Below are 24,117 nucleotides of genomic sequence, written 5' to 3' on the forward strand. Positions count from 1 at the left end.
TTCCCTTTAAAATGGAATGGGCTTTCATTATGCGGTGTTCTTAGGTGAATTCTCTTGTTTAAGAAGCCAGAATACAAGAGAGTGCTATATTAGTGTATTATTCTCACAACAAACAAGCACTGTTCTGTTGCTACCTGCTTGGCCATTGTTTCTGATTGTGTGCGCTTTGCAGTGGTATTTGGATGGTTTCCTGCTCTCTGCCAGCACAAAAAGGCATTTCTGTTACAATGGCCCCTAACCACACAATGACGGCATTAAGGATTTATGTGGAGGTTTCATTATTTTCTCCTCTTTTGTTCCTTCTAGGATGTCTTCCAAGCGACCAGCCTCTCCGTATGGGGAAGCAGATGGAGAGGTAGCCATGGTGACAAGCAGACCGAAAGTGGGAGAAGAGGAGAGTGACGGGCTCCCAGCCTTTCACCTTCCCTTGCATGTGAGTTTTCCCAACAAGCCTCACTCTGAGGAATTTCAGCCAGTTTCTCTGCTGACGCAAGAGACTTGTGGCCATAGGACCCCCACCTCTCAGCACAATACAATGGTAGGTTTCTCATGGTCTCTTGTGCCTACACTCACCTTTTGACCAGTTTACTCCTCTGATAAGTTTGGCTTCAGTACTTGGCTTTATAATTATCATCTACTTACCAGCCATACACAAGATTCACTCCTAACCTCTTAGAATTCTTTATAAGTAAGTCGATTCCAGTAGGAAGTAGAAGATGCTTTTTTTTTTCTGTTTTTTCAAGAATTTTGCTTGTGAGCCACTTACAATTTAATTAGAAGAAAAAAACATACATATAAGAATAATGTTAAAATAGCACATTTAAAGTTAGCATGAAAGTGAGATGTCACAGTATTTCTAATGAAAGGTTTTTCTGGATAGAGTTATAACATATTTTGAACATCTCCACCATGATAAATCAATATTTTTCAATTCTTTGCTATGCCCAGATTGGATTCCAGTATTCCTTATGGTACTGGGAATATTATGGAGGAATATATTTTATAGAAACTACAGTTTTTTAATGAGACTGCAATAATTTCTAACTCAATTTCATTCACATTGTTTTGATAATTTAGTAATTCCCTGGGGCATCCTATTCCTGAATTTGCAACTCAGGATAATTTATCTGGCCCCTTGTCCTGGGGTCTGGCTCATTGTGGAAGATTAGGAAACTGGTTTCACGGACGAAAGGGAAGAAAGTGGCATAGCATCTTTGGCTGAAATGTATAAGCGCACACATGCACATGGGTACGCACACACACACACACACATAAGGTTTTTAGGTCCTTCTTAGGAACTCAAACAAGCAAAATCAGCAGGTTGGCAAGGTAGCAGGGCCCTTAGCTGCCAGTAAAGCCACCCCCACTTTTTCAACACGACTCCTTGGGTACATGTCATGGTTTCGTGACCTTCTCCTCCTCTTCTACTTCAAGGATCATCATCAAGGCCATTAAAGTTATGTCTCCTCAGACCTTCTCATACTTATAAAGACAACTCTGATTCAGTGAAATCTTTTTTGTTTTTCTTTCTCTAGAAAATTATATCATAAATGTGCTTGGAACTGAAATATGCCTACTTATTTATGTTACTGCATTACTTATGTAGAATTAAATCAACAAGAAGAATCAGATATCCCCTAATAACTGTGAAATGGATGCTGTTCTTTGATACTCACATTAGATTTAAATACTCTCTTTCAACATTTTAAGCCTTACAGGTCAAAATTTCCCCGGATATGTGACTATGCGCGAAGATTTTCCTCTCAAGGATAGTGTTTCAGCTAATACTAAAACACTGATATAGATGTGGTACTTTAATCACATTGCATGTATTAACTCATTTAACATTCACAATAATACAGTGGGTGTTATTATTGGTCTTGTTTTACAAATGAGGAAACCAAGGCACACAGAGGTTAAATAACTTGATACTTAGGAGACCCAGGGTTATTTGTACGGACATTCTGGCTTTGGAGTCCATGCTTATAAACATTACAAGCTCCTCACAAGGACACAAACATATTTTATTATCTGATTATCTCTTATTTGGCAAGCCAAATCATACTCTCCATAGTCCCTAACTTCTTTCTCTACCATGAGTTTGTATTAGTTATGTGCAATGATACAACTTTTTGCCCTCCTCTGAAAAAGGTTAAATTAGGAAAAGAAAAGGAAAAAAAAAATGGTAGTACACAGTTCAACAGGGTGAGGAGATCATACCCTCTATTTGGCATTGCATCACTGCTAATGGCTTTCCTCTCTCAATATTTGACCACTGCCTTCTCTCAGGGAATGCTTCTTGTTGTTTTTCCTGTGATATTACTCTAAACACAAAGACACATTTGAAGGAGAGGATATAAATAGTTATAACCAGAAGAATACCACAAAGATAAAGGGGAGATTATTTTAAATGTAATCAAAGATGGGTATAAGAAAGGTATATTAAATTACATTCTGTAATTGGCATGAGGGGATGCTGTGATGCAGGATGTCAGTGAAAATGAAACCATTCAGTTTGTAATGGAGAATTCAGTTCAACTGGATGCAAACTATGAATCGCCTACTTTGTACCAAGTTTGTTGTTGTTGTTGTTGGGCACTATGGAAATGTGAATAAAACACAACTCCTTTCCCCAAGCAACTTCATCCAGAGCAGCAGTTCTTAGCCAGGGTCTATGGGCAAACTGGGAAATGAATGGAGAATTTCGTATTATGCATACATGTGAGTAAGATTATAGTTTGCATCAGATTCACAAGCTGATCCCAGGATACAAATAGTTTGACTTAGTTTTAGTGACATGAACACTGATTCTTTTACTTTATGTCTAACTGGTTTCTAAATTTGTTCCTGCCTCAAATGTTTCTTGATTCCATATCAGCTTTTCATCTCTTGAGTAGACAGTTGGAAAAAAGTCTGTCATATGATCTCAAAGTTTTAGCCTCTCTCTCTGGTTTTTCTTCCAACATCCACTAGACTTGTTTCCCTGAGAAAGGAGTTGGATTACTTACCCCACTTTGGGAACTAATGTGTGTCTTTGTTTCTTACAAGATTGAGTCTATAACTCTGTGTCTTAGCATAAAATTCTGTATAGAGTAGCACCAAACTATGACCTTGGTCTTTTCTGCCACATCTTGCCATGGACCTGATATTCTTGTCATGCCAAGTTTTTCATACATGTTCAGAAATATACCAGGCGACCTCGAATGACACAGCTTTAGTCCTTGTACCTGAAAGACTTTCTTTTGTCATATTTTACCTTCCTGATGAACTATGTTTCTCCCACAATTTCAAAATTTGCTGCTTTCTGAGATGTTTTCACTGACTTCCCAAAGCTGAGGGCTTGCTGCATTATTCTTTTATCTGTGACATCTGTTTATATCTCTTCTCATGACCTACATTATAAATTAATATATTTTATTCATTTATCAAAATGATTGAATAGATAGATAGAATTGTTATTTAACACAAATATATTATACTTTTTCTGGATAGTTGGCCATTGTCATGTTCACCTAACAGGAAATTTTTTTTCAGCAGGAAAATACATTTTTTTTTTTGAGACAGAGAGAGACAGAGCATGAGGGAGAAGGGTGAGAGAGAGAGGGAGACACAGCATCCAAAGCAGCCTCCAGGCTCTGAGCTGTTAGCACGGAGCCTGGTGTGGGTCTGGAACTCATGAACTGCAAGATCATGACCTGAGCTGAAGTTGAATGCTTAGCCAACTGAGCCACCCAGGCGCCCCAGGAAAATACATTTTCTATTTTTTCTCTGTTCAATATCTTTGAAAACAGAGGCAATGTTTCATGGTCTCTATTTCATAGAGTTCAATTTAAGGGGGAAAAACACCCCAGGTTTCCAGATTTCATTGTCGATTTATGTGTGATGTTCATACTCTATTCTTAAATTTAAAAAAAAGCAAGAGAGGTCCACATTTTGTATTGCCAGTGTAGTTTAGAGATAAAGTAAAACTGATGAGTAATCCCTGTAAGGCGGCTTGAAGTTACAGAGAGATATTCTCTGTATAACATTTAAGTTGGAAAATATTTTCTGAGACAAAAGTTCTGTACACTTCACAATTGTTGCCATATAAAGATTTTGAGAAAATAGGGATGTGTGTTCATATCCAGAGTATGCAGGTGTTTGGAACTGGGTCAAAGGAAGATGCAATTCTTCCTTTCCGAAGTTGTGTTTATTTCCTTAATGTTTTGGAGAAATGAGTTAAGTGCCTAAATAAGAGCAGCTCACAGACAGTTATTCTGGTGTGGATGCCATGGGTCCATCCGTATTCTTGAAATGATATACTCATTATTCAGAGTACATTGTGGATGAAGTGTTTTCAGCAGATTATATACATATATTTATTTAAGAAACTGTCAGATTTCTAATCATTACAAGATTGAGACACAGATCGCATAGGTATCTAGAAGACAGGCTCTGTGGGTTCCTTCTCTGACACTCTTATTGGCGATTAATGAAAAATTTCAAGTTTCACGTAATCTTCAAAAAAGGTGAAAGGCGAGTTTGGAAATCGTATTCTGACATGAGCGGAAAGGCAGTTCAGGGCTTTACTTCCACTGAAGATCAAATCTTCTTGTCCCCTTCCCCCTTTTTAAACATGGGTTTGGAGACTGTCACTGTAGATTTTCAGAGACAAGCCAGAATCACTATAATTTCTGGCTCATTTTTAATAATAGTTCTGATACAGATGAATTTATTTCATGATGCAAAGAACCATTGAGAACAAACATATCCTCATGTCAGTCAGTGTTGTGATTACAGATGAGCACCAGAAGGGAACAGAGGGTGTCTGAAGAGAAATCAAGTAGCAGCATCAGAGGCAGCTAAGGGACTCTGTGGTAGCCATTTTGGTGCTCATTTTCTGTCTGGTTGCATTGCTACTTCTGCTGGTTAGATTGTTGTTCAAGTGTCAAATGTGATGTGAAATGAAAGTCTCGACCACCTGTGGTTACTGAATAGTCAATTGTCTCTTTTTTGTTTTTATTTTTTTTTCCACAGAAGGTATACTCTTATCTCAGCCAAAGTCTCTTTTGACTTCTTAAAATCCTCTTGAGTTGAGTGACTAGTTTTGTATAAGTGTAGAGTGGCTGCCTCCCAACAGTGACTTTTAAAACGTACAATTATACATTTTAACAGTACAGTATTTTTGTTAAAAAATAATTTGAGTTGCTCACTTTATAGATAGCTGAATTTTCTATGAAATAAATACTGTGTATGTGTATAAATTTTTTAACATGTAAAGATCTATTGGATCTGGAAGTATGCCTCAATCTATTTTGATAGATAATTTAACTTGTGTATTGATGATATTTTCCTGGAATTGTTTAGAAAAAAAAACCTCTGGGCACATAGCGTATTGAGATTAATAATTTGATTTACCTTAATGTCACTGTGTTTAAACATTGCAGGAACACTAGTTATGATGAAGCAGCATTCAGTGAGTCGGTTTTCTTCCTGAAGTCCATCAAAGGAAGACAAAGGTGATTTAAGTCGGATCTTATTTTTTTCTAACTTTTTAAAAATGTTTATTTATTTATTTTGAGAGAGAGAGAGAGAGAGAGAGACAGAGTGCGAGCAGGGGAGGGGCAGAGAGAGAGGGAGACACAGAATCCAAAGCTGGCTCCAGGCTCTGAGCTGTTAGCACAGAGCCCTACATGGGGCTCGAACTCATGAACCATGAGATCATGACCTGAGCTGAAGTCAAATGTTCCGCCCACTGAGCCATCCAGGAGACCTTTAAGTTGCATCTTCTATAGAAGTTGGACATATAGGGGCACCTGGGTGTCTCAGTCGGTTAAGTGTCTGACTTGGGCTCAGATCATGACCTCACTGTTCATAGGTTCGAGTCCCGCACTGGGCTCTGTGCTGATAGCTTAGAGCCTGGAGCCTGTTTCAGATTCTGTGTCTCCCTCTCTCTCTGCCCCTCCCCTGCTCATGCTCTGTCTCTCTCTGTCTCAAAAATAACTAAATATTAAAAAAAAAGTTGGACACCTACCTGAGAACCAAGATTATAGCAAAGCTCCAATGTATAAAATCCAACCTTAAACAATGAGGAAATTCATTTCATGCATGTGACAGAGAGAGGCATTTACTTGTGCTGGTTCACTGTCAACTCCTGGGATTCCTCATTTACCCCCCAAATAATTTTCATTGCTATATTATAGCTGTGTCTTGAAATACTCTTTATGTGAACTTCGCTTGTAACCTAACAGTTATTAGTAATGTATCTTCAGTGCTTGACTAGGATAATGTTATGCATGAAGTACTGTTCAGGTAAAATACGAAAGACAAAAATACACATGCTATTTAAAAATAAGTCACAGAATAGGACCTTAATTATGGTATGGTAAAGATTCCTGTTTCTATATGGTAGTTTTTATAAGCTTTTAAATTTCTGGTTACCTTTGTATATCAAACTTAGCATAAGTTATTGTGATGGTATAATGCATACTGTTGTTAACAGCAGTGCAGTTATTGTGCAAGTTCTAATAATGAGAATTTCATTGTTTAGGGAGAGCAGTCTCCTACACTCTAGACAAAAGTGTAATTACTTTTGAACGATGTGGAATGTGTGCAGTTTAATAGCATGGAGAATAGATTCAGAAAGATTCAGATAAAGTAAGCTTGGAAGCCATATGTGCGGTGTGGCAGTATAAAATTATGATAGTAGGCAGTATAATTCTACACACACATATACCGATTTCACGCAGTTTATCTCTAAACTGTTGTTTCTGTAAGAGATAGGCTTGCTTATCTGAACAAGGCCAATTCAATTGAAACAAGGTGAAAATGGTGACAAGTTTGTATTTGTTTTTTATGGTAAATTGATGTTTATCATACAATGAAATTACATTGTTACCAACATTATTCTGTAAATGTTGTCGGAAAATACCACATGAAGCTGTTTATCTAGATATAATCCAAGGCTTGTGTTTGAATGTAAGAGGTTCAATCTTTATACTTTCATTGTTTCTGGAAATTACCCCAGGGCTAGCAGGAATGAGGACATGTGAAAAACAATCAGTTGGGGGCTCATCAAAGCCACTGGATAAGTTGTGCGATGGATCTTTTTCTTCTGTTGTCTTACAATTCCATTCCTTCGGGTAGGGGGAGGGCTGAATATCCAGTGGAGAAAACCTTGATTCATTTGATGTCCACAGTATATTTGAAGTACTACTGTTGAGTTTAAAGTTAACTGGGCCTTGAGAAATTTAAGGAATGTACTCTCCCATGGAGGGGGAAAAGTGTCACGTGGGAGTTATAGGCTAGTTCAGGACACTTGATGAGTGTCCCTACAAAATGCTATGTAGTAACAGGTGAATAAATAAGAACTTCTAAAGCTTTAGTATTGGGGGGAAATATGTTTGCTTAAGAAGATGTAGCCTAATGAATTTAATGACTTTAATTTAATAGGAAGTATTGTAGAAAAATATAAATTAAATATATACAATGAATACCTATTACGAGAGAGAGGGGAATGAGTCAGAACCCTTCCTTTTTGTAGCTTTTTGTATAGTATGGGGATAAGATAACTAGAAAATCACCATGATCTTCTATAAAATAGTAGAATCCTGATATAGGCTAACTAGTGCTAAGGAGATTCACAGTTGTATATATCCCATTGGATAGCATTAATACAAGGTCTTTAGTCAATATCTGAGTATGATTTTGCCTTTGCCACATTTTTCCCCAGATGAAATAACTAAGAAAGAGGAAAAGAGAAAGTTAAACCACCGAAGAAAAAGCATACTGTAAATATCTTAACATAAAATATGAGGAAGTTAGTAAAATTCATGTCTCACATTGATAGGAAAACAACTACTTTAGTTATGGGGGTTTTGAATGTTTCCTTTCTTTATCTGGGTGACCACCTTGAATGAGGTGGAAAGAATGATGAAATACTTGTCTAGGGTATTGGTTATAGGAAGGACACTAAGAAGCCGTACTAGAAATTTACTTGAACAGTGCTCCTGATTTTGTGGAATGGATAGGTGTCCATCTGTATTTTATCTGCTATTGCTGATCTGCATACTAGAATCCTTCGTATTTGTAAGTTAAAAATATTGAAAAGTTTGGGGACCAACTTTTATTTTGTATCTTAGATGTTTTGTTTTCAACTCTTCCTCATTTCCTTCCTTTGGTTCTTTTCCTTCTTTGCTCCTCTTTTCCTCTCTTTCAGTTTGCTTCTATCAGAAAACATTCTTAATGGGTCCTCTTGTAGATCTCAATGGAGCCATTATCAGGAAGAAAGACAGGGTTGGAGAATCAGCACCATTGTGCTCTGATATATACTTCCTTCTTATTTACATATATTGCCTCTTGGGGGCTTGCCAAACTTCCTGGAGTCGGACTAGGTTTCTCTTACTGTATGTGATTAATAAAGGTCAGTTGGCTTGTTCTGTGAGAGAATTTTCACTGATTTTAGTCAGTTCTTCACAAAACTATGGGGCATATTTACTCAGTGTACTCAGAAATCATATTTACTGTTCTTTTGATTCAATGTTGATAGCAAAGTATAATATTATTTTTAATGTACTTACCAAAAAAAGGACTTAAAAGTCTATACTGGTTTTTGATATTATTTTTCGAAATTGTGCTTCTCACTGAATCCAAATGTCTGGGACCTGGTGCTCTAGCAGATACGTTATGCTCTTTGTGCACCTGTTACCAGCTTCTATTTTAAATTATTTGACAGCTTCTGCCACTATTTTCAATACGTTCTTGATTCTTTCTTTAACTCAATTATTGCTTTTTGTCTACGCATTTCTTTCCTAAGTTTGAGATTTTGTAGTGATTGGTAAAAATGGAGATTATTTACATAACTAGAAAGTGGTTTTGAGGTTACTTTCTCTGTATTAACTTATTATGAGTGATAATAGCAACAAGTTTCTCATTATTTCTTATTTTGTAATTGCAAAGGACAGTCACCTAAGGGAATGCAAAAGAAATAAGAATTTTCCAGTGTTGTTGACTGAATTCTAGGCATTAGAATGAAATCTATAAGACTAGGTAACTCAGTTGCCAATGGGACCTCAAAATGTTTCAAATAATACTTACACCATATTCCCTCTTTGCTTTGTCAGTTAGATACAACTATCTGCTGTACCTAAAAAGAGAGGAATTATCTTTGTAGAGCAGTTTCTCTAAAAAGCACAAACACTGGCACTTAATTTGGATCCTGAGAAAGTGAAGTCATACAAAAAAAAAAAAAAAAAAAAAAACAAGTAAGGAAGTAATGGGTTTTCATTTTAATTTCTTTTTCTCATGTATTTTGGCAATTAGACTCATACACCTTTCTCTTTTATAAGTATACATAAACACAAATGCCTGCATTGGAGGGTGGGTGATAGATTTTTTTTTTTTTAATAGAAAGGAATTCATTCAGTAGTACAGAAAATCTAATAGGAAGATAAGGATGAGGACTTTGAAGAGAAAGGATTCCTTAAGAGATGCCAATCTGAATTCAGAAGGAACACTGTGCTCTTAAAAGCATTAAGTGAGTTTAAATTCTTTCTTTCCTCCGCAAAGTTTGAGATGCCCATAATTTGTATTGGTGTGAAAGCTGTCATTAGCAATGAATTCATTACAGCATTTTAATATGAGACCAGCTTTGATCATTTTGTACCCTTTCTCCCCCCATTTTTTTTGTTTTACAAAGTCAATTTTATGTTTCCTATGCTCTCTAGAGGAGAAAGCTGAAAGCTCTTTGTTATTTGTAGTGGGAAATAAATGTAAAGCTAACTTAAATTTACAGTTGTAATCGCTCCTTTTGTTAACAGATCTTTATACAAAGGCGGAAAGCTTTTTAAAACTTTTTCCCAGAGACAGTTTTTAGGAATGATCCATGTGAGCAGATGAGGTGTGAATGTAAGGAGAGCAGCCTTGGGCAGCTCTGTGACACTGACATCACATGATAAAGTAAATGAACACAAGTGACTGGATTTTGTGTCTTATTTAGTCAAGGCTGCTTCTGCGGCAGCAGAGCAAACAATGTTATCATTATATAGAGAAGCAATGTTTACTCCAGTGTCTCTTCTTAGCTCTTAAAAATCCAGCCTGTCTCGAGATAAAACAGTTAATCTTGTTGGTCGATAACACTAAATGAGAAAATAATATTCTAAGAGTGAATAAACAGTTTTAAATGGAGGCAGGATATAAAGAAGGAACATAACTACAAAGATATTATGAAGGAGCTTTTTATGTGTGTATGAATATAAAATATGTATCATGTAAAAAGTCAAAACCTGTATTAATGAGTAACAAAAAATAGGTTACAATAACTTACAGTGTTAGACTTAATAAGGTGCTAAGCCTGGTACCCACTTCTGCTGCCGCTACTAGACCCTTCCTTCTGTGTAAACATATATCTGGAGCAGGGGATATTGTCAGGCCGTTACCAGTATCCATCTTTAGGCTTTGTGGCAGTGGCTGGCATGCTTTGCACACCAGGGACACAGGAGTCAGAGAACATGCTTCTTCTGTATCTGAGATTTTGATTTCCCCAGAGTCATCAGTAGAATATAAGAAGAGACTTTGGAAGTCTTGTGTGAATATATCTTAGAGCCTATCCATAGTCTGATAGTTGAAATTCACATATGAGATTTAAAATAGTCAATGCTCTTTAGAATATGGTACCTAATAGTTAATAATAGGAATGTATAATATTTCAATTTCTTCTATATACCAGCCACCCTACATTTTTATTTCGGCCAATTTTACGTCAGCTCAGTGAGTTAGACAACTATGATCATCCCCAGTTTACAGACAGAAAACAGTCTTGGATAAAGTAATTGGCCGAATAAGTAAGTGGGAGAGTTTGGAGTCATGACTTTAGAACCCAAGCACTTACGAATTGTGCTTACTGACTTCCCACTCACACAAACATTGAAATCATTTTTATAGTTTATCGTAATAAATAATTGTAAAAGCCCTTAGAGATACATGTGGGACATTCAGGTAGAATAATTGTTGCTTGACTCTTATACCTTAACTCAGAGACCGCTTGGTTTTTTCATCTTTTTATCTGGCTTGAAATGGACCAAGAGACTTAACTACTTCAGAATGGTACTAGAAGTTCTGCATAGGCAGTTGGGCAATATATGGGATTTTAAAGGATTACTTGCTAAACCTTTCACATCTAGATTAGTAGTAATTTGTGCTCTGGCTATAAAACTCTTGGCAAGCCTAGTGGTTTAGCGCATGGCTCTAGTGACAAAATTACTGAGTAAATTCCAGGATCTGCTGTTTAATATCTTACAGCATTTGGCAATTATGGAAATTTTCTGTACCTTATTTTTATCATCTATAAAATAAGTATGATTAAGAATAGCATCTGAGAGAGTGTTATGTTTAGGGAAGTTAGTATACATTAAGCACTCTGGTACCTGGGATACAGCAGGAACCAGCTTAGTAAATATTAGTTAAGTGAGTGTCTAAAGAAATGTTTAAGTTCTAACATCTAGGAGAAAAATGGTGCATTATATTCAATGTCAGATACTTTCAATTCTTATAAATTTAAGTAACCTACAAGAAAACTAAAGCTAAGGAAAAGTACTTTTGAAATGAGAAGTCCAATAGACACATCAATCTCTTGTCATTAAGTTTTTGTTTTGTTTTGTTTTGTTTTTGGTATTTTTAACTATTAACATAAGACGTGATTATCAATCTGGGATAATCTGAGTCTCTCAGTCAGATATTTACCACAGGATCAATTATCATCAGTATTGTTCACTGATAGCCAAATTTTGGTTAATGTTTTTAAGCCTGTTGATCAACAGCAACTATCCCCGCCGCCACCACCACCACCAGAAAAATCTACCTAAACCAAGTCAGAACTGCATTTTGATAAGACTAAACGATATAGAATGTGCTGGTAAAGAGCCTAAATTCGCCCTTGAACTGCTTGGGTTCCAAGAAAGTCTATGTTTTATAAGGTGTCTCAATTTTATGGTGTCTCTGTGTGCCTTTGTGTTCTCCTCTGAAAATGAGGATGATAATAGAACCTCTGAATAAACACATATGTTATAAGGATTAGATAGAATTCTCGTAAGTGGTCTTGAACTATGCCTGGCACATGGCAAGGACTTAATAGATGCTGTAATTCTTGAGTAGTTTGTGTTCTGTTGACTAATTACTATGAATTACTAGAAGAAAACACTATGTTTTTTTTTTGGGGGGGGGGGCGGGGGGAGCTCCCAATAGTCACAATTTCCTTTTAATAACCTGCGAGATTATTATCCATATTGCCATCCCATTTTAAGTGGTTCAGTGGTCTTACCAGTAAATTCTATCAGTATCTTTGGATATAATTTGAACATGAGATGCAAGCTCATTTAAAGGAAAAAGTTCTCAGGGGAGCCTGGGTGGCTCAGGCGGTTAAGTGTTCGATTTCAGCTCAGGTCATTATCTCGTGGTCTGTGAGTTTCAGTCCCACATTGAGTTCTATACTGACAGCTCAGAGCTTGGAGTCTGCTTCAGATTCTGTCACCCTCTCCCTCTGCACTCCCCTGCTTGCTCTCTCTCTCTCTCTCTGTCTCTCTTTCTCAAAAGTAAATACACATGAAATAATTAACAAAAAGTAAAATAAAGGAAAAAACTCTGGTATCTTCAAGGTCATATGTCTGTCTTGTTCAGCATCAGGTCCCTAGAGTCTTGTATAGTGACTGACACACAGCAAGCATCTCAAAATTGTTGAAAGGGTGAATGAGCATCTCTAGAGCCTGTGCTCAGAAAAGCCATTCTGAGTGCAAATTTCCATATCTACATGGTAAAATACTACTTTACACGTAGATAGTTGATGTAACAAGTAAATGAAATAATTACCTACCACAGTGCCTGTTGTATAATGAATATTCAGTTAATGTAAACTCCTTTTTTGTCGGCCTACTGATTCTCTCAGTGCAGTTGCTGTGTAGGTAACTCATAGATCATAGCATTTTTCTGTAGCTTCACACTGGACACTTCTTCAAATAATCTACCTGGTGATACCTAACATCAGCGCATGCAAGCGCGTGCACGCGCGCGCGCGCACACACACACACACACACACACACACACACTAGCAAAAATGTTTTGGAAAATACTATATTTAAAAATTGCTGGGACGCCGGGGTGGCTCAGTCAATTAAGCGTCTGACTTCAGCTCAGGTCATGATCTCAGGGTTCGTGAGTTCGAGCCCCATGACAGGCTCTGTGCTGACAGCTAGCTTAGAGCCTGGACCCTGTTTCAGATTCTGTATCTCCGTCTCTCTCTGACCCTCCCCTGCTCACACTGTCTCTCTCTCTTTCTCTCAGAAATAAATAAAACCTTAATTTTTTTTTATTTTAAAAATTGTCCAAGTTTTGTTGCATAAATATCTGGAAGGCGAATTATTTTTCTTTTAGTGTATGGTTAATGAGGTTCCTGTTTGTGACTATGGTTTTATTAGCATATTCTTTTGTTTTTGTTTGTGTTTTTATTTGCTTGTTTGTTTTTTACATTTCAATATGTTTTAAAACCCCTATTTGATTTTGAGAATTTTAGAGGCCCTGTGAGGGATTCATTCCTTTGTTTATTAGTGTCGTGTTTGTTGCTTTTTAAAGCCTTTTGATCTTTCCTTTCTGTTTACCCATAAGGGCAGCTTGAGCTGATGTAAAGAGGCTGAGATTTGGATAAGAGGCACTGTATAAATGGATTTTTATAGGATAACAGCTCAACCTGTCAGAAATCTGCCATGTCGCATTTAAAACTAACACACCTAACCAAAATGTGTATATTTCTAGCTGTTAATTCTTGAAGATTAAACGTGTATTTCTGCTTTTATATTATTGGATAAAACTTTGACTTGTCACTTTCTTAATGGGCTTCATGTGATCTTTTTATTTCTTATCATATAAACTCTTCCCTGTTCACTTATGTCCCCTTCAGTGGTTCTATAATTATTTTTGTTTTACATAGATAGAAACATGTTTTTCCCCCTTTTTTACATATGGTGTTTTTGCTTCATGCAGAGAGAACTACACAGATGACATTTTTTAAAAATCCAAATTTAATTCAGTTTTACATTCTTATGTTTATAACCCTGAATATCTTCAAAATGTCCTTACCTAAAACACTTTAGAGTTTTATTACTAGATTTATACCAGTAAAGATACATCAGCTTTCTTAGGGATAATCTTTAAGCAGAACTTAGCAAGACAAGCTTTGAAAACTATCATTCCTGGGAAAGTAAATCTCGAATCATGAAACATCAGTTTAATCGCTCCCCTTGACAACTTAACACGGCAGACTGAAATATAAAAGCCGATGCAAGTGGGATCAATGGATTATCTAAGTCCCTGAACATCTTCTCTTAAATCGGAGGACTTGACAGAGTGGTTGTGAGAGGGGTGTGTGTTGTGTGTCCCTTGTCATGTGCAGAGCATTACATTTTTGGAGATTAGTGCTGAGTGGATGTGGTCTACCTGGACATGAAGCTGGGAAGAAAGACCCTGGAAGGGAATGAAAAAGAGGGGGCTATGGGAAGAGAGGGATAGAGAGATTTACATGTGAGAACTCAGGGGGCTTTGTCATGGCAATTGTATAAAGTGATATACAGTGCAAATCGACTTCAGCATGTCCCCAGATAGCAGGCGGTTTACAGCCTCCACGAGCCGAGATTACTGCTTTATCTTGTCATACTAAATTAACATGGCAGCACGCTGTTAAACAGTGGTGACCTCTTCATCTGGGGAAATTGCCGCCTAGAAGAGAGATGTTATTTAAGTCTCTCTCCCACTCTCTGTGTCTCTGTCTCCCCTTATACTTTTAAAGCATTTGGGGGTTAGACAGTAGCCATTTTTAAAATATTATAGAAAAGTATTTTTCTATTAAGGCTACAATAAATAGTGTACAATTAGATCAAATGGCCATTTGGGGTAGAATAATAAGATTTTATTTATCCAGGGTTCTAAAAAATGACATGTCATCTTTATACACTGGAACTAAGAATATATTGGCTGCCTTTCATTTTAATCTCTTATTATTCTCTGAATAGCCTATTAATTTGTGTAAGAGTTAATTTCTGTACTTTCCATAAGAATTGGTTGGCGGTGAAGAGATAGGGGAAATAATGCTCAGACGCAGGTTCTTCCACTCATCAGGTGGAGGGATAGCCCAAAATAACTCACAGGAGGATTATACCTTAAATAGAAGCCCCCAAGTTATCTCTTCTTCCCAGAGCTTACCAGGTACTGCTTCCTTCTTCAGACTTTTAAAATTACTTTATTAAAAGAGGAGAGAGAGAGAGAGAGAGAGAGAAAGAAGGTCATGAGATTAATTTGCTTCATCCCTCTGCCAGTCTGCAGCTGTTCCCTTTATGGATTTTCTAAGTTCAACATATAGGAAATACACTATTTGTCTCTTATTACAATGTTGATAAATCAATCAAAATCATATATCAGATATATATGATATATATGAATATTCATATTCTGTGCTCACATATGTGCTATTGAAATTTGAAGCAAAGCAAAGGGCAAATTAAAGCTTCAAAAAAACATGAGTGTCTGTTCCTCTATGTCCCCAGCTGAAGACTCTCCATATTTAAAGTGTAGCCCAATGACATGCTTCCTCACTAACCTGTAGAGCCAAATGTTTTCCATCTGTGTGTTAAATCACTTTAAGGCTCATAGGGTGAGCTTTGTGGAATCTGTAACCCCCCTGAAACTATGTGATATATGCACTCACAATTTTTTTTTTTTTTCAGAGAGAGGGCCCACTACCTTCATTATATTCTCCAAGGAGCCTGAGCTACCAAAATAGATGATTGCTTGTCTAGAGCTTACTTCTGTTTTAGGGCATTAGTAGGGTACATTGTCACACTGGGGCTGTATATCTAGCAAGCAAGATATTGACTTATAGACACATTTATGATTGTGCTTATTTTGTAATCAAAAAACATATTCTCCAAGTCTGCCTTGGAGAGTTTTCACAGGGTTGCCCCATTGAATTCACACTGTAGGTACTGCTCCTCACCACTTAAAACTTCCTCTTAGCATTCTTTTCCTGGGTCCACTGTTTGAGCCATCAACTGGCTATAATTCTAGTACAAGGATGAGGTTCAGTTCTCCAGTACCCTGGATTCAGAGTCCAGACCCTGGAAATACAGAAAGACTGTTCAGCTTACAAGGGATGTGAAAGAGAGGCAATGCAATTTCTATGTGTGTTTTTTTTTTTTTCTGATAACTTGCTTCCTCCTGCCCACTGCCCCCTCTTCCCACTTCTCCCAAGTCAACACGTTGTCAGAACTGTGAAATAGAAGAAAATACACATTGATTTAGGAGTCACGTGACTAGTTAAATTCTTCCTATGAGGTCCTAGTACCATACTGTTCGACTGACACAGAATTTTTAATGTCAAGGTAGTTTGCTTATGTTTAGTACAGTCACAAGCATTTTGGTGTTTTTTTTTTTTTCAAAGAAAGGAAAAGATAAAAAATAGAAAGACAATGACCAAAATCTCTACCAAGTTGCCTTTGTATGTTGTATATTATCTGGGAGCCAGTATTAGAGTAACTATTGAACTCAGTGTTTTCCTCCTTATTCTCTCCTTTGATAATTTCTTTCTCCCTAGTAGTTTTCCTCAGGTTAGATGCATTAGCAATTCTTTTAAAGTAGAAAGTCACTCGGTAGCCACTTCCTCCTAAGTTTAACTATTTGTAAAATTTTGAAGTAATTATTTTAGTTCAGGACGTGAGTGTAAGTCGATGTGATGTTACCAAAAATAATAACCTTTCCCCTATTCCTCACTTATCATTCCCTGTTATTTGTTGAATATATTTAATGAGGACTCTGCACACTTAAAATATTAAAATGTTGAAGGATTTCTTTTAGATAAATTGCAAATTTGATATAGGAAGTCATGGAGAACAAGTGTAATTTTTTTGTCTTATGATATAGCAACATATCAAAAGTAACAGGAAAAAACCCTGGCAAGCTTTACTATAACCTCCTGACTTAGAACCAAGGGTAGGAAGTGGGGAACAGGCTCCTGTTACATCAACATCATAAACATCAGAAATGTAGAATGGTAGAGACCCTTATTCTGGGCCTGAAATAAGCAGAATTTTGTGCTTGAATACTAAAGTATTGAGGATATCTTTATTATTCAGAAAGTTAATTTGATCTGGTATTTTCCTGGAAAAGCAAAAACCCTAAGAGAAAAAGGAAGAAAAAATTTATAAACGGACAAAAAGAGAAAGACTGAAATAAGAAGTAAAAACAGTTGTCTCTAATCACACTAAATATAAATGGGTAAACTTGCCTTCTAAAAGATTAGTATTTTTCTGAATTTGTTTAAATATAGGTTATGCTCCTTACAAAAGTGAGACATAAACCAAATAACATTGAATTGTTAAAAATAAAAAGAAAGGTCAAAATATAGTAGACATACACACACAGAAATCAGAAGTAGTGTTATGACCAGACCAAGTTGAATCAGAATCCTGGGATAGAGTATTTTTATGTTATATAGAGATAAAATGTCATGAATATTTATACATTAAATAAAGTATATAAGGAAAATGTCATTTTAAAATATTAAATTATAGAAAGGAAAAGATGATAGTAATATGAGGTATTGACAGACATATAATTATACTAAGAGATATTAAAGTATTCTTTTCTCTTTCACAGATGAACTAGATAGAACACATTCATGGAGGATTTAATAAATATAATTAATAAGGTTGACTTAATACCTGTATGTAGATCACTTTAAAATTTTTAAAAAGTACACTACTAAATAATTCTTGTGTTAAAAATAAAAAATATGAGCTACTTAAAATAAAAGCATGAACATTACATATCAAAGTTTGCATGAAATGATGAAAGTTCTAATAATAGGCAAATTTATAACTTTGAGTGCCTAAATTATTTTTTGCATGTCTCAGCCTTTTGAAAACATTTTTACAGTAACATTAATAGTTTTAACTTTTTCTTAAATTACATTTTCTTCCACTATTTATTCATTTAATTAGTTCTTTTGTTCTTTCATTCTATTTATATTTTTTAATTGAGGTATCATCGACATACAGTGTTATACTGATTTCAAGAGTACAACACAGTGAGACAACAATTACATTATATTCTGCAGCGCTCATCACAATAAATGTAGTTTCCATCTGTTACCATACAAAGTTATTGCAATATTATTAACTGTGTTCCCCATGCTGCACCTCTTATCCCTGTGACTTATTTATTTTATAACTGGAAGTTTGTACCTCTTAATCCCTTCACTTATTTTGCCCATACCCCTACCCCCAAGTGCCTTTAATATTAAATAGAATGAATGAGGAATAATGCTTAGATAATAATGCCTCTAACTTTAGAGGCAGATTAGCATTATAATAATGCTATCGATAAACACATAGAACAGAGCCTGAGAGATACAAGGAAAGAAATAAATGAACTGGGAGAAAATTAGGCAGACTTTTCTCTAGATTAATAAATGAAAGAGAGCAAACAGAATACAGAAAAGTATAACTGATAAAGGGTAATATCATTATTGTTTGGGAGATATTATAAATTGTTACAGTCTATTCTAGGACTTTCAAGATTGTGTCCTAAAGAACATGTACCATGCAATGTCTAAGACAAAGATTCTATGGTCAAGTCAATTAGGGGAGTATTTCATAATATAATTCATAATCCCACTTTTTGATATTCAGATTTCACATGGTATATTAAAAGTTCTGAGAAGTTAGCCCTGTTGTTCAAAGAGCTAATTAGCTTTATCTTGCACAGTGTTTTCCACATGTAATCATTCATAGAATCCTTCTTTAATATATAGCCTCTTGAATCAATCACTGGGAAGTAATATTCTATTGAACACACTGGCAAATGTGGCTATATAAAGCTATTCATTAATAGAGTTGAGAGTCTTGTTGAAATATATGGTTTATAGGACTGCAAATAAAATAGGAAAACTAAACAAACTCTATCCATAAAATACTTTTTTTTAAGTCAAAGAATAATCTTCCAAAATGCCACCTATAATGAGCCACGCATTTTCCACTTCTAAGAAACTGAGAATTCCCATGCTGTATAAAGCTTTCTTCTAGGGCTAAAACAAAAACAAAAAATAAAAAGCTTTTCTAATTACCATAACAATACTACCAAACCCACACCAAAAGAAAGGTAAGTGCAGTCTCCCTTTGAATATAGATACAGAAATTCTAACAAAAAATGTTAGAGAAAGTTTCAGTCTCTTTTACTAGGCTTTTAGTGGACCATGCTTAAAAAAGAGTAATTTTGGTGAATTCAGGGAAAGAAACATATATTATTATATTCTGTATTAGGAGTCAACAGACTACTGGTCAAATATGACACACTGCCTGTATTTGTAAAAAGAAAGAAGGAAAGAAAGAAAGAGAGGGAGGGAGGGAGGAAGGAAGAAAAAGAAAAAGGTTTTCTTGAGCAAAGGCACGCCCATTGCTTTACTATTGTCTGTGGCTGCTTTTGTGGGTCATTGGCAGAGTTGAGTGATTACACTCGAGGCCCTGTGGCCCTAAAGCTGAAAATATTTAATATTTGACCTTTTATAGAGAAGCTTCGCCAACCCCTTGTCTGTATTCTCACTGGCTTAAGAAGAAATCTTACATGAAAATGTTCGGAAAGGTGATTGATAAAATTCAACTTCCATTGGTTATATAAAGTCTTTGTAAATAGTGAATAATAGCTGCTTCAAACTTAATGATGAGATTCTCTAGTTTCCTTTCAAGTTAGTGGCAAGTCACTCTTGCTCACAACTTGCATTTAATATTATTTTATCAGGTTTCTCCCTGCCTCTTTCCCTTCCTCCCTCCTATCTTCTCTTTTATCTAGCCCTTGGTTCCCTTTCTCTCTCTTTTATCTTTTTCTATCAAGACAAAATAGTGGAACTTCTAACTTAAGAAAAAAAAAATAACAGTAGGGAATTTTCTCAGAATTATAAGAAATTTTAATCAAGAAGAAAACAGTGGGGGGATTTTTCCAGAATTATAGAACTTAAAATGATCTGAAGTCTTTAGGTATCCTAATGAAAACTTTTCAGCAGACAGCTTTCTTAATGCTACAGAACAAACAATTTTCTCTATGTTCTTTGATATCTTCTTTTTAGAAAAACTAATTTATAGTTTCTCTTGATAATGTTTCTTTTTGTGTTACTGTTTTTAAGTCAAAAGATTCTAATTCATGATTATTGAACAGTAACTTCCTGATTTGTTTTAAGGTTACTCACACATGGACAGAATAAAAACTCCCTTTTACCCATTTGTTACAGGCCTAACATTAAGTAAGCTACATGTTTTCGATTTAAAACATACAAAGAGGGGTGTCTGGGTGGCTCAGTTGGTTAAGCATCAAACTTTGGCTCAGGTTGTGATCTCATGGCTCCTGGGTTCCAGCCCCGCGTCAGGCTCTATGCTGACAGCTCAGAGCTTGGAGCCTGCTTCACATTCTATGGCGCCCCCTCTCTCTCTCCATCCCCTGCTCTGACTCTGTCTCTCAAAAATAAATAAATGTTTAAAATGAAGAAAAAACATACTGAGAAAATCCACTATCCTAAGGGCATGACCTTGAGCTGGGAATGCCCACCTGTGTTAAAATGGAAATTGATGGCCTGCTCTTAAATTCCTCATTGTTCCTAGAGAATGTCTGATTTAAGCAAGTAAAGCCTGAGGTTTTGAACTTTAAATGACTATGCACCTACAAAATTGCCATTTTTCCTCCTTTTGGTACTCCGTGGTTTGAGTTGGAAAACAGTTTGGATATAGGACTCCAGGGAGTTTACTTTAGACACAGTCTGCCTTTTCAGAGCGTTTTCTCATGATTTAAAGTACTAATCCTTTCCCTTAGGACTACTTCAATTTTGGTTCAGTTTTAGTCACCCGGGAGAGTATATTTTTACTCAGCTGAGTCCCTGGACTTCACCTTGTGCCTCTTTGTTTCAAGTGGGGCTCTGGATCATCTTGGGATCATCATTTCACTTGGTCTCCCTTCCTGTAACACTAGCTTCTGCTTAGATTTTCTTCTAGGTTGCTACTTAAAATATTGCAAATTTCTACATCAGGTCTTCAATTACTGGATGAACCATATTGTGTTTTTACCAAATGTTCTTTTGCTGTTACCCTTTTATTTCAGGGGAATTTTAGAAAGGTAGTGGTATTATTGGGTCCTCTCAAACATCACAGAGATCTCTGAAAGCAACGAGGTTGTAGTCTTCTCTATTACAGTGCTTCTCTGGATTCGATTGCTTTGCTGCCTCCAAGACTGCTCTGGACAAAATGCAGCACTGGGATCGATTCCTCTTTGAGTAGCTGTGGTGTCAATTGATTAAGCATAAATAAATTCATATTAAAATACCATCTTCATGAGATTTATTTTTTTACCTAAGAATTTGGATGAGGACATATTTTCAATCTTACTGGAAATCATTGTCTTTAGGTTTCTTGGCCAGAGAAAAATTATTCTCACCTTTCCAGTTTCACTCTCATATCATTTGGCTTTATACATTTTCTCTTGTGGGTGTGCATGTGTGTTTCATTTTGCTTTTAGAGAGAGATAGAGAGAGAGGGAGAGAGGGAGGGAGACAGAGTGCATGTGCGTGTGTGCACTCATGGGGAACAGGAGAGAAGGGCTGAAGAAGAGAGAAAGAGAGAGAGAGAGAGAGAGAGAGAATTTTAAGCAGGCTTCATGCCCAGCACAGAGGCCAAGTCAGGGCTCAATCCCATGGTCATAAAATCATGCACTGAGCCAAAATCAAGAGTCAGATGCTTAACTAACTGAACCACTCAGGCACCCCTTACACATTTTCTATGCTTATTTCTCATTACTTGATTTATTATACAACAGTATGTAGTTTTGTGAATCATCATCTTTTAAGCACCTAATAGTCAACATTTTTTAACTAAAAAAATTCACTGAATAGAGTCTCAGAGGTCACCATACTTTCATCAAAAAGTCTCTGTAGCTCAGTGTAAACTCCATCTGGTGAAAGTCTTTTTTTTTTTTTTTTTTCCGCATCAGATTTGGTTTTATTGCACCTTTCATCAAAATCATCTAAGTGCCTGTGAACCCCTTTATCAGTGTGGCCTCTACCTTTACTTGTGGAGTGTGTTCTGCCAGTCTTCAGGTTGATTTCTGGGGTATTTAGGATGATTTGATAGTTATCTAGCTGTGTCCATGGAATGATGGGAGTCCAAGGTCCTACTCTGTCTCCATCTTCCTCAATCCCAAAAGTCTTTTGTAATCAAATTATTGGAAAGTTCTTTATTAAATGATAAGTTAGATATTGGTAGCACAATGACCAGTTAACCACATATGACTGTTCACACTTGCTTCATGAATCTCTTAAACGAAGTTCATCCATATGCACTTTACCCAGCCCTTTCCACAGTGGTAGTAATCCTTTACCTGTAGGCTTCTATATGTCCTTTTGTAGCAAAGAAAAGGAAATGATATAATATAAAGCAAAAATAATAGACTATTTGATATAAGAACAAATATAGTATGGTAATTAGTGTATATGCATAGAATTTGCAATTGAGGTGTTGATGAGAATGATTTGCTTGGCTGGCAGACATACAAACTGCTACTTTATAATAAAGGTTCATTAACATGTAAATAAGTGGTTTATTTTTGGTGTCAGCAGTGACATTGCAGTTAATTCTTGGCCCTGGAATCAAATGCTCAGAGATATTGATTTAATAAGAAACACGAATATCAAGCTTGAGTTACAGTGGGGAAAAAAAAAACATTTCTGCTTATTAATTAAAAATAATGTAACTTAACAAACCTTTTTCATTTGCTAAAGCTGTCTCATATGAGGAATGTAAGGTATTAAACTAAACTTTGCTAATATTTTACAAGTTTAGAGACTTTGAGAGCAAAGGTCACTTTGACTGTCCATGCTTTGGTGAAAACATTTTATTCTACTGGGTTAGCTTTAATTGGTCATTGAATATGAAGACAATCTATCATTTCTTTGATTTCCAAGGTTCATCTGGCTGATGTAGCTGATTAGGTTTGTGTCTCCTTTTCTTTTTTGAAAATTTTCTTAATGTTTATTTTTGAGAGAGAGAGACAGAGCACGTGTTGGGGAAGGGAGACAGAGAGGGAGACACACAATCCGAAGCAGGCTGTAGGCCCTGAGCTGTCAGCACAGAGCCCAACATGGGGCTGGAATCCATGGAACCACATGATCACTACCTGAGCCAAAGTCAGATGCTTAACTGATTGAGCCCCCAGGCACCGCTGTGCTTCCTTTTCTTGCACAATTTCATAGGCAGACTTCAGAATTCTTTTGAAGACACCCACCTTCCCAATTGTTCTAAAATGAAGCATATATTAATAACTTTGGGATAGAACCATGAAACTGTATATGGTTGACAAGTGACCAAATAGTCCAGCTACATACGACTATGATCATAAAAGTATTTACTGAGTACCTGTGATTTCGTAGTCCAAGAAAGTTGTGAAAAAAACATTTTTAATATAAATTAATTAACAAATTTTTATAGTTGTGCCATTCTGTACACAGAACAAATATACAGTTTTTAAATTTTATTTATTTTATATTTTTATTGAGATATAAAAGCACATAACATTTTGTGAGTTTAAGAAGTACAGTGTGTTGATTTGATGCATTTATATATTGCAATGTGATCATCACTGTACTAAAGACTCTGTCATGGTTCATAATGGCTCATGTCTTTTTTTTTTTATGGTAGGAACAATTAAGATATAGTTCCTTAGAATTTTGAAGTTTATAATGCAGGTTGTCTATACAATTTTCATTTTTTTAAATATTTTGTCTCATATCAAAGTATAAGAGAAATATATTTTGAGGTATTTTAACAACAAAAAAACATAACTTCTGGAAGAAGAACAGCAATGTGGTTGTAAGTATGTTTGTGCTTATATTTTTGACTGTTTATGATAAAAGCTCATAAAATCATCAGTCAGCAAGTTGAAGGTATACAAGTATATAAATGTAACATGTACAAAAGAATCAGTGAGAATAAATGTAATATACGCTTATGCCAAATCCAACCTTGCAAAGGCATGTTACACTGCTAAATGTCCTTCTAATAATCAGAAGAA

General features: G+C 35.9%; 1 protein-coding gene across 1 annotated transcript in view; it reads left to right on the top strand.

The window, feature by feature from the left end:
• Positions 1-307: 307 nt before the first annotated feature.
• Positions 308-24,117, top strand: part of SOX5 (SRY-box transcription factor 5) — a 349,953-nt gene continuing 326,143 nt past the window's right edge. The window contains exon 1 of the mRNA XM_039238579.1: positions 308-433. Within this exon, the coding sequence (XP_039094510.1) occupies positions 308-433 (126 nt within the window). The remainder of the gene's footprint in view (positions 434-24,117) is intronic.

This window comes from Hyaena hyaena, unplaced genomic scaffold (genome assembly GCF_003009895.1).
Source record: "Hyaena hyaena isolate Hyena2069 unplaced genomic scaffold, ASM300989v1 scaffold_143, whole genome shotgun sequence".
Taxonomy (NCBI): Eukaryota; Metazoa; Chordata; class Mammalia; order Carnivora; family Hyaenidae; genus Hyaena; species Hyaena hyaena.